The sequence below is a fragment of the Nerophis lumbriciformis genome, linkage group LG03 (assembly GCF_033978685.3).
Source record: "Nerophis lumbriciformis linkage group LG03, RoL_Nlum_v2.1, whole genome shotgun sequence".
Lineage (NCBI taxonomy): Eukaryota > Metazoa > Chordata > Actinopteri > Syngnathiformes > Syngnathidae > Nerophis > Nerophis lumbriciformis.
This window is the reverse complement of record NC_084550.2, coordinates 63,212,501-63,226,063: the sequence shown is the minus strand read 5'-3', so window position 1 is coordinate 63,226,063 and position 13,563 is coordinate 63,212,501. Positions and strand designations below refer to the sequence as shown.

At 41.9% G+C, this 13,563-nt stretch overlaps 1 protein-coding gene across 7 annotated transcripts in view; it reads left to right on the top strand.

The window, feature by feature from the left end:
• Positions 1–13,563, top strand: part of slmapa (sarcolemma associated protein a) — a 189,457-nt gene that overhangs the window by 48,095 nt on the left and 127,799 nt on the right. Inside the window, exon 1 of one of the 7 annotated variants that reach the window (XM_061940971.2) lies at positions 12,473–12,729. The exons of the other annotated variants lie outside the window; for them this stretch is intronic. Coding sequence (XP_061796955.2) covers positions 12,601–12,729 — 129 coding nt within the window. The 5' untranslated portion in view covers positions 12,473–12,600. Of the gene's footprint in view, positions 1–12,472; positions 12,730–13,563 lie in introns of those variants that run through there. 7 annotated transcript variants of the gene reach the window in all.

The following is a 13,563-nucleotide window of genomic DNA, read 5'->3' as shown; positions in this document are numbered from 1 at the left end:
TCCAGTCTATAGTGGATCTAACGTAATAGTGAGAGTCCAGTCCATAGTGGATCTAACATAATAGTGTGAGAGTCCAGTCCATAGTGGATCTAGTTAATAGTGTGAGAGTCCAGTCCATAGTGGATCTAACATAATAATGTGAGAGTCCAGTCCATAGTGGATCTAGTTAATAGTGTGAGAGTCCAGTCCATAGTGGATCTAACATAATAGTGTGAGAGTCCAGTCTATAGTGGATCTAACGTAATAGTGAGAGTCCAGTCTGTAGTGGATCTAACATAATAGAGTGAGAGTCCAGTCCATAGTGGATCTAACATAATAATGTGAGAGTTCAGTCCATAGTGGATCTAACATAATAGTGTGAGAGTCCAGTCCATAGTGGATCTAACATAATAGTGTGAGAGTCCAGTCTATAGTGGATCTAGTTAATAGTGTGAGAGTCCAGTTCATAGTGGGGCCAGCAGGGTATCATCATCTGTGGTCACCTAATAACCTCTCCGCGCAGGAGAGGGGGGCAGAGCAGAAGAGAGACGGCAGATCAACTGGTCTAAAAGGGGAGTCTATTTAAAGGCGGCTTGGTTTTTGGCATCTTATTTGTCCAGCTTCCATACTCCTTTTTATACACTTTACAAGAAATACACTGGCGGCAAACTCCGTAGCTTGTTATCTTGTGCACGCTCGCTTTCTGAGACTCTTATTTTATTAGCGCAGGCAGGACGAAGACAGGAACTGTGGGGTCGTTTTTTTAGAGTTTTGACGGGATGTACGGCGCGAGAGTCTGTTGAAATAAAAAGTGTTTCCCCGCCTTCCTGTCGGTCGTTTTTTCTTAATAATGATCTGGCAGCAGTCAGAGTCATCTCACAAGACCCTCGGGTGCCGTGAATGTCAATCAAGTGACGAAAGTGACGTCTTGGTGAAGATTGATGACAGTTTCCCTTGTGGATCAATAAAGTTTGTCTAAGTCTAATTTTTAGGTCTATTGTTTTGATGCCTGGCTGGCAATGGACTGACACCCCCTCCGCCCTCGACTGGTAGCTCGCGATCGACGTAATGGGCACCCCTGGTCTACACTATAATCTTGTAGTCACATGGCCCGACCACCTGCAACTACTTTGGCAGAAGATTGATGGATGAAGCATTGTTGTAGGCCTCATTCAGGCTCACCTCAATCCTGTCCGCCACAAGATCAGTCATTTGACTCGCACTAGATTTTTGTCGGAAGTCTAAAGACAAGGGGGTGATTTGCATTTCAGCATGCTGCCTACATACCTGTACCTGATTAGAACCTCAATAAAATAGAACTTTTTGGCCCCTGGTCTAGAACTATTTAAGAAGAGAGGAAGAAGGCATGTAGTGTCCCTAGGAAATGTGGGTGTAGAAATATGGCTGACGTGGGTGGAGAAATGTGTCACACATTGAGATGACAATTGATTCATTCATCAAAGCAGAAATCAGAAGTTACACACAACATATTTATGCAGAAATTGGCAAAAGGGGGCCACGCTGCTGGTTTAGCGCTGCATGTGGATTCTTTCCAGCTACACGTCCCACCCCTCCACAGTCCAGTAGATTCAAGAGTTGAAAGTTGTGTTCAATGTTTACAGAAACAAGTGTTTTATTAAAGAGTCTAAATTGTCTTCAATGGTTGCTAGGCTGCACATGCTGGTGTTTTAGCTAGCATGTTAGCCTCGCAGTCAAGCGATAGAATCAGAATCAGAAATACTTTATTAATCCCTGAGGGGAAATTAACATTTTCAGCACAATCCCATTCAAGATCAGACAAACATTACAGGTAGACAGAACAGGATCGCTGACGGGTCTGCCAACTAACGGCGCCCCTTACAAAAAAGGTGAGATACAGGTAAACAATGGGGGGGTGAGGGTAAAAAAAATCGGTCTAAGCCTGGGCCCCTGGAGAGAGGGTCTAGGCTGAGAAAAGAGAAAAAACAACTCATAGCCATAGCACTAGTGATGGGTCCGGCAACACCGATGCATCGGCGCATGCGTCGAGCTCATAGAGCTGTGTCGGTGCGCGTACCGCTTTTAGAAAGTCACGTGACCGAGCATGAGCTGTTTCGGTCACATGACCGATATGCGAACTGTGTCGCACTGACGCCTCCTCTGTGCCCTGTGAGCGGGTCTTTTCTACAGCCGGAGAAATAATAACTAAGAAGAGAAATCGTCTAAAATTGAATACGTTGGAAAAACTGTTTTTTTTTAAATAAAAATGTGTAAAAATTTTTTTTTTTAAATTTCCAGTCCACAAGCATCATCATTCAAAACACGTTCTCTTAGATTTCCATGTTATGATACATGTTCACATTATTTATTGACTGTATCTAAAAAAGATAAAAATATTTAAATGAAGATATGAAATAATCCTAAATGAAATACAATGACTTGGTTTATATTATTGTATATACTAGGTCAGTGGTTCTTAAGGGATACTTGAAGGTATGCCAAGGGGTACGTGAGATTTTTTTTAAATATTCTAAAAATAGCAACAATTCAAAAATCCTTTATAAATATATTTATTGAATAATACTTCAACAAAATATGAATGTAAGTTCATAAACTGAACATCAAATCAAGTAGGCTATTTCATTCATTACCATAAACCCAGAGTTTCCCCCATGCCATGATGGTTTGACCCTACCTGGCGGTGCCACACGGCACCAACTGTCAATCAACTAAAAGATCCTCAGTGAAGCACAAGCTCAGGTTTCTCACTAAAATGTCTGTCAAAAAGAACTGTGAAAAAAAATGCAACAATTCAATATTCAGTGTTGACAGCTAGATTTTTTGTGGACATGTTCCATAAATATTGATGTTAAAGATTTTTTTTTTGTGAAGAAATGTTGAGAATTAAGTTCATGAATCCAGATGGATCTCTATTTCAATCCCCAAAGAGGACACTTTAAGTTGATGATTACTTCTATGTGTAGAAATCTTTATTTATAATTGAATCACTGTATATTTTTCAACAAGTTTTTAGTTATTTTTCTATCTTTTTTTTCAAATAGTTCAAGAAAGACCACTACAAATGAGCAATATTTTGCACTGTTATACAATTTAATAAATCAGAAACTGATGACATAGTGCTGTATTTTACTTCTTTATCTCTTTTTTTCCAACCAAAAATGCTTTGCTCTGATTAGGGGGTACCGGTACTTGAATTAAAAAAAAATTCACAGGGGGTACATCACTGAAAAAAGGTTGAGAACCAATGTACTAGGTCATGAAATCAGTGTCAGCTGAGTCGGTCCATAGGTTGCCTGTAAGGATTTTAAATGTCCAGCAGATGTCAGTATTTAGTGACACAGTGTCGACACAGTATCAATACAGTTTTGCAATGTGTGGAAACGCTTCATGACGCCTCATCAACCCATCACTACATAGCACACATCCCTCTTACATGTGTGTAAGAGAGAAACATCAAACAACAACAAAGGACATTAAAGACATTAAAAGAGCAGAGCTGATGCAACTAGACACTTCTACATATAGCTATGAATAAAAAGTACAAGAAACATATACACTGTGGTGGTCTCTGCGGTTTTCCACACCATCGTCTGCTGAGGTGGGGGGAGCATGGCCAGAGACAGGAGCAGACCCAACAAAGCAACCAAGAGAGTCGACTCCACTGTCGGCCGCCCACTAACTCTCGGCCAGTGTCCAGTCCGCATGGATGAGCGAGCATGCGTCTTAAGGAGACTGAGGTGTCCGTTACCTGCTCATTCAGCCAAGACACTGTGAAGCTTGTCCGTCCCAGCGCTCAGTGCTAGCTCCGTAGCCCTGTCTCTTCATCTGCATCTTCTCCAGTCTCTCCAAACAGACTCTGGTGTGGCAGAGACCCAAAAGCTGGTCTCTGTGGCCAAGAGGCTCCCGGGAGGCAGATCCAGAAGTCCACAAAAAAGCACTGCAGAAGTCACGAAAGTGCCACCCCTTGTCACACAGTCCCAAAGGGTCCCCAACCAAAACTTGGAAAAAATAAAAAATAAAATATATATATATCCATCCATCCATTTTCTACTGCCTGTCCTTTTCGGGGTTGCTGTGTGTGTGTATGTATATATATATATATATATATATATATATATATATATATATATATGGCGACTTGTCCAGGGTGTACCCCGCCTTCCGCCCGATTGTAGCTGAGATAGGCTCCAGCGCCCCCCGCGACCCCAAAGGGAATAAGCGGTAGAAAAAAAAGGAAGGATATATATATATATATATATATATATATATATATATATATATATATATATATATATATACAGGTAAAAGCCAGTAAATTAGAATATTTTGAAAAACTTGATTTATTTCAGTAATTGCATTCAAAAGGTGTAACTTGTACATTATATTTATTCATTGCACACAGACTGATGCATTCAAATGTTTATTTCATTTAATTTTGATGATTTGAAGTGGCAACAAATGAAAATCCAAAATTCCGTGTGTCACAAAATTAGAATATTACTTAAGGCTAATACAAAAAAGGGATTTTTAGAAATGTTGGCCAACTGAAAAGTATGAAAATGAAAAATATGAGCATGTACAATACTCAATACTTGGTTGGAGCTCCTTTTGCCTCAATTACTGCGTTAATGCGGCGTGGCATGGAGTCGATGAGTTTCTGGCACTGCTCAGGTGTTATGAGAGCCCAGGTTGCTCTGATAGTGGCCTTCAACTCTTCTGCGTTTTTGGGTCTGGCATTCTGCATCTTCCTTTTCACAATACCCTACAGATTTTCTATGGGGCTAAGGTCAGGGGAGTTGGCGGGCCAATTTAGAACAGAAATACCATGGTCCGTAAACCAGGCACGGGTAGATTTTGCGCTGTGTGCAGGCGCCAAGTCCTGTTGGAACTTGAAATCTCCATCTCCATAGAGCAGGTCAGCAGCAGGAAGCATGAAGTGCTCTAAAACTTGCTGGTAGACGGCTGCGTTGACCCTGGATCTCAGGAAACAGAGTGGACCGACACCAACAGATGACATGGCACCCCAAACCATCACCCAACCATGCAAATTTTGCATTTCCTTTGGAAATCGAGGTCCCAGAGTCTGGAGGAAGACAGGAGAGGCACAGGATCCACGTTGCCTGAAGTCTAGTGTAAAGTTTCCACCATCAGTGATGGTTTGGGGTGCCATGTCATCTGCTGGTGTCGGTCCACTCTGTTTCCTGAGATCCAGGGTCAACGCAGCCGTCTACCAGCAAGTTTTAGAGCACTTCATGCTTCCTGCTGCTGACCTGCTCTATGGAGATGGAGATTTCAAGTTCCAACAGGACTTGGCGCCTGCACACAGCGCAAAATCTACCCGTGCCTGGTTTACGGACCATGGTATTTCTGTTCTAAATTGGCCCGCCAACTCCCCTGACTTTAGCCCCATAGAAAATCTGTGGGGTATTGTGAAAAGGAAGCTGCAGAATGCCAGACCCAAAAACGCAGAAGAGTTGAAGGCCACTATCAGAGCAACCTGGGCTCTCATAACACCTGAGCAGTGCCAGAAACTCATCGACTCCATGCCACGCCGCATTAACGCAGTAATTGAGGCAAAAGGAGCTCCAACCAAGTATTGAGTATTGTACATGCTCATATTTTTCATTTTCATACTTTTCAGTTGGCCAACATTTCTAAAAATCCCTTTTTTGTATTAGCCTTAAGTAATATTCTAATTTTGTGACACACGGAATTTTGGATTTTCATTTGTTGCCACTTCAAATCATCAAAATTAAATGAAATAAACATTTGAATGCATCAGTCTGTGTGCAATGAATAAATATAATGTACAAGTTACACCTTTTGAATGCAATTACTGAAATAAATCAAGTTTTTCAAAATATTCTAATTTACTGGCTTTTACCTGTACTATCAGATATATACTATCATCATAATACAGTCATCACACAAGATAATCACATTGAATTATTTACATTATTTATAATCCAGGGTGTGGAGGGGGGCGCCGGATGTAAGTGTCAAAAAGACAGCCAAAAGAGTTTGATATGAGAATAAATCTAAAGTTAAAATATAGGGTAGAAATGCACCCATTTGCAGGAAATGTAGTCTTGATTTTCAAAATTTTCTTTCAAGGCTTGCATGTCTACATTAAAACATTCTTCTTCATACTGCATTAATATATGCTACTTTTAAACTTTCATGCAGAGAAGGAAATCACAACTAAAAAAATCACTAATTTTTTCATACGGTGTTGATGTGGAAATTTTTGCCTCAGCATTTTGATGGTGTGGACGTGTGGCACCGAATGGAGATAAGCGTCTCGACAGACGTTACAATATTTGAACAATGATGACGAAAACTGTTTTCTCTGTCGTGTCCGTGTGTCAAATTGTTATGCGCTTATTTTTTTATTTTATTTTGTGCGTGGCATAGATTTGCTATGCGCAGAGGACGCTTAAACAGTGCGCGATTGCACAGGAGGCGAGCACCTTAGAGGGAGCGTTGCTCGCACGGCTGCGCTAGCATCACAGCTAACGTTAGCCATGCTGCTACCTCTCTGCTCGGGGAGGACGTATACGTATGTGACGTATGACGTGACAGTCTGTGACGTATGTCGTGACAGTTTGTGACGTATGACGTGACAGTATGTGACGTATGACGTGACAGTATGTGACGTGTGTAAGAAGGTGCGCTTGCTGTCTGTGAGAGGGAGACACAGGAAAGAGTGAGAAGAGCCTGTCGTGTAATGCCAGCAGCTAAAAGCAACTGCGTGAGAATCCACAGACCTGTGGATGTGTTGAAGGTGTGCTGGAAAATGCGGAACGGAAATTAGGGAGCAGCAGAAAAGTGGAATGTATTATTTAAATCAGTGCGTTGGAAACACGGACCGGATTTTTTTTTTAAACTGGATCTGGATAGGCATTTTCCCATGCCTTGCCAATACGCACTTTTTGGCAAATATCGGCGGCCGATCCGATCCAAATATCGGATCGGAACAACCCTAAATCAAAGTTGATTTATATAGCCCTAAATCCCAAGTGTCTCAAAGGGCTGCACAAGCCACAACGACATCCTTGGCTCAGATCGGCGCAACATCTATTATTTATTGCTCATTTTATTTGTGTAGCCTGTGTCAAAAAGGCAGCTGGTTGCATCAACTCTGTGCTCTTTTATGTCCTTTGTGTTCTTTAATGTTTCCCCCTTGTTTGCAACTACATCATTTCCCCATTGTGGGATGAACACAGTCTGTCCTATCCTACCAATCACCCTTGGAACATCTCTGTGTGGCGTTGGCAAGCAAGCGTGGGTTTTCTCTCGGGAGTCCGGCTTTCTCCCACATTCCAAAACTAGGCACGTTTAGTTAACTGGATATTCTTAATTGTTTTTTTGGTGTACCGGTAAATATACGTGTTTGTCTGTATGTGCCCTTTGATTGACTGGTGACCAATGCAAGGTGTAGGTAGCAAAGCCTGGGCTGACAGCAAATTTTGCTCGATGATATATTGACCTACAAATTATTGCAATATTATTCCCATTATTTTTTTTTTTTAGACCAAATTAACCACTGATGTAATGTTGCTACATAATAATAATAAAAGTACACCCTTTCAAATGCAATAAACTGGTATTTCTCGTACAGTTCAGGCCAAAAGTTTGGACACACCTTCTCGGCGGGGTATAGCTCGGTTGGTAGAGTGGCTGGCACACCTTCTCGGCGGGGTATAGCTCGGTTGGTAGAGTGGCCGTACCAGCAACTTGAAGGTTCCAGGTAGTGATGGGTTGATGAGGCGTCATGAAGCGTTTCGACACATTGCAAAACTGTATTGATACTGTGTCGATACTGTGTCACTAAATACTGACATCTGCTGGACATTAAAAATCCCAACAGGCAACCTATGGACCGACTCAACTGACACTGATTTTTTGCCCTAGTACAGGGGTCACCAACCTTTTTGAAACCAAAAACTACTTCTTGGGTACTGATTAGTGCGAAGGGCTACCAGTTTGATACACACTTAAATAAATAAATAAATATATTGTCATTTGTAAGTTACACGTAAGTGTGATTTAAACAAGAATAGCTAAATAAATAAATTTGTATATATAAAAAAAATGGGTATTTCTGTCTGTCATTCCGTCGTACATTTTTTTTTCCTTTTACGGAAGGTTTTTTGTAGAGAATAAATGATGAAAAAAACACTTAATTGAACGGTTTAAAAGAGGAGAAAACACGAAAAAAATTAAAATAAAATTTTGAAACATAGTTAATTTTGACTCTTTAAAATTCAAAATTCAACCGACAAAAAGAAGAGAAAAACTAGCTAATTTGAATCTTTTTGAAAAAATAAAAAAAATAATTTATGGAACATCATTAGTAATTTTTCCTGATTAAGATACATTTTAGAATTTTGAAGACATGTTTTAAATTGGTTACAATCCAATCTGCACTTTGTTAGAATATATAACAAATTGGACTAAGCTTTATTTATAACAAAGACAAATCAGTATTTCTTCTAGATTTTCCAGAACAACATTTTTTAAAAGAAATTCAAAATACTTTGAAATAAGATTTAAATTTGATTCTACAGATTTTCTAGATTTGCCAGAATAATTTTTTTGAATTTTAATCATAGTAAGTTTGAAGAAATATTTCACAAATATTCTTCGTCGAAAAAACAGAAGCTAAAATATTTATTATTCTTTACAATAATAAAAAAAAAAATTACTTGAACATTGATTTAAATTGTCAGGAAAGAAGAGGAAGACATTTAAAAGGTAAAAAGGTATATGTGTTTAAAAATCCTAAAATAATTTTTAAGGTTGTATTTTTTCTCTAAAATTGTATTTCTAAAAGTAATAAGAAGCAAAGTAAAAAATAAATGAATTTATTTAAACAAGTGAAGACCATCCATTTTCTATCGCTTATTCCAAGTGAAGACCAAGTCTTTAAAATATTTTCTTGGATTTTCAAATTCTATTTGAGTTTTGTCTCTTTTAGAATTAAAAATGTCGAGCAAAGCGAGACCAGCTTGCTAGTAAATAAATACAATTAAAAAAATAGAGGCAGCTCACTGGTAAGTGCTGCTATTTGAGCTATTTTTAGAACAGGCAAGCGGGCTACTCATCTGGGCCTTACGGGCTACCTGGTGCCCGCGGGCACCGCGTTGGTGACCCCTGCCCTAGTATATACAATAATATAAACCAAGTCATTGTATTTCATTTAGGATTATTTCATATCTTCATTTAAATAAAAATATATTTTTATCTTTTTTAGATACAGTCAATAAATAATGTGAACATGGAAATCTAAGAGAACGTGTTGTGGATGATTGTGGACTGGGAATGTTTTTAATTTTATTTTTTTACACATTTTTATAAAAAAAAAAAAAAAAAAAGTTTTTCCGACGTATTACATTTTAGATGATTTCTCTTCTTAGTTATTATTTCTCCGGCTGTAGAAATGACCCGCTCACAGGGCACAGAGGAGGCGTCAGTGCGACACAGTTCGCGTATCGGTCACGTGACCAAAACATCTCATGATTGGTTACGTGACTTTCTAAAAGCGGTACGCGCACCGACACAGGGTTTTGCTCTATGAGCTCGACGCATGCGCCTATGCATCGGTGTTGCCGGACCCATCACTAGTTCCAGGTTCGATCCCCGCTTCCGCCATCCGAGTCACTGCCGTTATGTCCTTAGGCAAGACACTTTACCCACCTACTCCCAGTGCCACACACACTGGTTTAAATGTAGATATTGGGTTTCACTATGTAAAAGCGCTTTGAGTCACTAGAGAAAAGCGCTATATAAATAGAATTCACTTCACTTCATTCACAACACAACTGATGGTGCCAACCCTATTGATATAGCAAGAAATTCTACTAATCAACCCTGATAAGGCACACCTGTGAAGTGACAAACATTTCAGGTGACTATCTTGAAGCTCATTGAGAGAATGCCAAGAGTGTGCAAAGCAGTAATCAGAGCAAAGGGTGGCTATTTTAAAGAAACTAGAATATAAAACATGAGGAAGCAGTGCTTGGGGAGTCTGTGGTGGGCTCTCCTATTTCTGGGGCTGAGGTTGCTGAGGTAGTTAAAAAGCTCCTCGGTGGCAAGGCCCCGGGGGTGGATGAGATCCGCCCGGAGTTCCTTAAGGCTCTGGATGCTGTGGGGCTGTCTTGGTTGACAAGACTCTGCAGCATCGCGTGGACATCAGGGGCAGTACCTTTGGATTGGCAGACCGGGGTGGTGGTTCCTCTCTTTAAAAAGTGGAACCGGAGGGTGTGTTCTAACTATCGTGGGATCACACTCCTCAGCCTTCCCGGTAAGGTCTATTCAGGTGTACTGGAGAGGAGGCTACGCCGGATAGTCGAACCTCGGATTCAGGAGGAACAGTGTAGTTTTCGTCCTGGTCGTGGAACTGTGGACCAGCTCTATACTCTCGGCAGGGTCCTTGAGGGTGCATGGGAGTTTGCCCAACCAGTCTACATGTGCTTTGTGGACTTGCAGAAGGCATTCGACCGTGTCCCTCGGGAAGTCCTGTGGGGAGTGCTCAGAGAGCATGGGGTTTCGGACTGTCTGATTGTGGCGGTCCGCTCCCTGTATGATCAGTGTCAGAGCTTGGTCCGCATTGCCGGCAGTAAGTTGGACACGTTTCCGGTGAGGGTTGGACTCCGCCAAGGCTGCCCTTTGTCACCGATTCTGTTCATAACTTTTATGGACAGAATTTCTAGGCGCAGTCAAGGCGTTGAGGGGATCTGGTTTGGTGGCTGCAGGATTAGGTCTCTGCTTTTTGCAGATGATGTGGTCCTGATGACTTCATCTAGCCAGGATCTTCAGCTCTCACTGGATCGGTTCGCAGCTGAGTGTGAAGCGACTGGGATGAGAATCAGCACCTCCAAGTCCGAGTCCATGGTTCTCGCCCGGAAAAGGGTGGAGTGCCATCTCCGGGTTGGGGAGGAGATCTTGCCCCAAGTGGAGGAGTTCAAGTACCTCGGAGTCTTGTTCACGAGTGAGGGAAGAGTGTATCGTGAGATCGACAGGCGGATCGGTGCGGCGTCTTCAGTAATGCGGACGCTGTATCGATCCGTTGTGGTGAAGAAGGAGCTGAGCCGGAAGGCAAAGCTCTCAATTTACCGGTCGATCTACGTTCCCATCCTCACCTATGGTCATGAGCTTTGGGTTATAACCGAAAGGACAAGATCACGGGTACAAGCGGCCGAAATGAGTTTCCTCCGCCGGGTGGCGGGGCTCTCCCTTAGAGATAGGGTGAGAAGCTCTGTCATCCGGGGGGAGCTCAAAGTAAAGCCGCTGCTCCTCCACATGGAGAGGAGCCAGATAAGGTGGTTCGGGCATCTGGTCAGGATGCCACCCGAGCGCCTCCCTAGGGAGGTGTTTAGGGCACGTCCGACCGGTAGGAGGCCGCGGGGAAGACCCAGGACACGTTGGGAAGACTATGTCTCCCGGCTGGCCTGGGAATGCCTCGGGATCCCCCGGGAGGAGCTGGACGAAGTGGCTGGGGAGAGGGAAGTCTGGGCTTCCCTGCTTAGGCTGCTGCCCCCGCGACCCGACCTCGGATAAGCGGAAGAAGATGGATGGATGGTTTTCAGTTATTTCACGTTTTTTTGTTAAGTACATAACTCCACATGTGTTCATTCATAGTTTTGATGGCCAAATACTTTGGGCGATATAGTGTAGGTCTGTATGATTTTCTATACAGTTTGAGAAGCCCCTCTTTGGCGGGCCGAACAAAACGACTCGGCGGGCCACATTTGGCTCAAGGTCCCCACTTTCTGGCGCTCTGATTTATCGGCTCGGACCCTTGAATGAGCAAGCGTTAGAAATAACACCTGCTTCAGGCAGTAGTGCCACATCTATCTGAGTACATACTGCATGTGACCTGTGATTGACAGGTGTTCAGTCTAGGACAGACCACAACTTTCCATACCTCCAGTCAGCTGAGATGCTTCCCTGTGGACTAAAAAACTGTTGATGGAAGATCTGTTGACCAAGTGTGAGCTCTGCTGTTTGGAAGTGGTGGATGACATCATTGTGTACCTTATAGCTGTAAGCTATAGTCTCTATGTATTTTCTGGCGCATAGTGTGTGTGTGTGTGTGTGTGTGTGTGTGTGTGTGTGTGTGTGTGTGTGTGTGTGTGTGTGTGTGTGTGTGTGTGTGTGTGTGTGTGTGTGTGTGTGTGTGTGTGTGTGTGTGTGTGTGTGTGTGTGTGTGTGTGTGTGTGTGTGTGTGTGTGTGTGTGTGTGTGTGTGTGTGTGTGTGTGTGTGTGTGTGTGTGTGTGTGTGTGTGTGTGTGTGTGTGTGTGTGTGTGTGTGTGTGTGTGTGTGTGTGTGTGTGTGTGAGGTGTTGCTGGGCGAAAGCTCTGAAGTGAGGTCCCTCCTTCCTTGTCTCCAGGTTACCATGGGGACAGGAGGTAAGTGTGTGTGTGCTGTGGGTGGTTGTCGGTTGGGTGGCTTTTCGTAGCACACTGCAGTCTGATGACTGGTGAGATCAGTGAAACAGTCTCTCTCTTCGCCATGTCTTATTCGGTGGTGCTTTGGCTCCACCTCCTCCTCGCCTGCATCTTGCTCTCTGGTAGACCGGCACCTGATTTCAGTCGCTCCGACTGAATGAAGAGCTGATGGATAAAGCCCCCGATGGACGACACCAATATCAAGCCACTGGCTCTCAAATCAGACTGTGCAGTTTGTGTGTGTACGTGTTTGTCCAGTACCCTGCGTGCGCCGTCTCATGTGTTTTACTGGCCTCTGTAAGTATGTGCTCCACTTTCACACGCCATCGCTGAGTGACGAATGAATGTGTTGTGTTTTCTTCTCTAGCTCTGTTTTTTTGTGTGGGTATTATGTGTTGCCGTCTCATTTTTCCTGATTGTGAAGAAATGAGGGGGCTGTTTGTTTGTTTGTTTGTTTTTGTGTACTTCTTGACACAATAAGTTGATTGGATGTGCAATTAAAAAGAATAGAAATAGTAACAAAATGAATATAAATCCAAGTCTGGACCTCCAAAGCCCTTGGAAATTGTATTTAAATACTGATATGTCACCAAAGACGGAAGTGAACATTTTGGTAGTACGTCATAGCGTAGTATATTTGTAAGGATTCTTAATCAATTAAAAAAAAGTTAAAAATGGATATAAAAAAATATATGTATTTTTTTCATGGTTCATGGTGTAAAAAATGAAATAAAAAATAAATTATATATATATATATATATATATATATATATATATATATATATATATATATATATATATATATATATATTAGGGCTTCAACAACTAATCGATTAAAATCGATTATAAAAATAGTTGGCGATTAATTTAGTCATCGATTCGTTGGATGTATGCTATGCACATGCGCAGAGGCTACGTTCTTTTGTTTTTTTTTAACTTTTATTTATAAACTGCAACATTTACAAACAGCTGAGAAACAATAATCAAACTAATAGGGGTGTAACGGTACGTGTATTTGTATCGAACCGTTTCGGTACGGGGGTTTCGTTTCGGAAGTGTACCGAACGAGTTTCCACACGGACATATTAAGTAGCGTACTGCACGTTGTGTAAACAATACTCAGCCCCAACA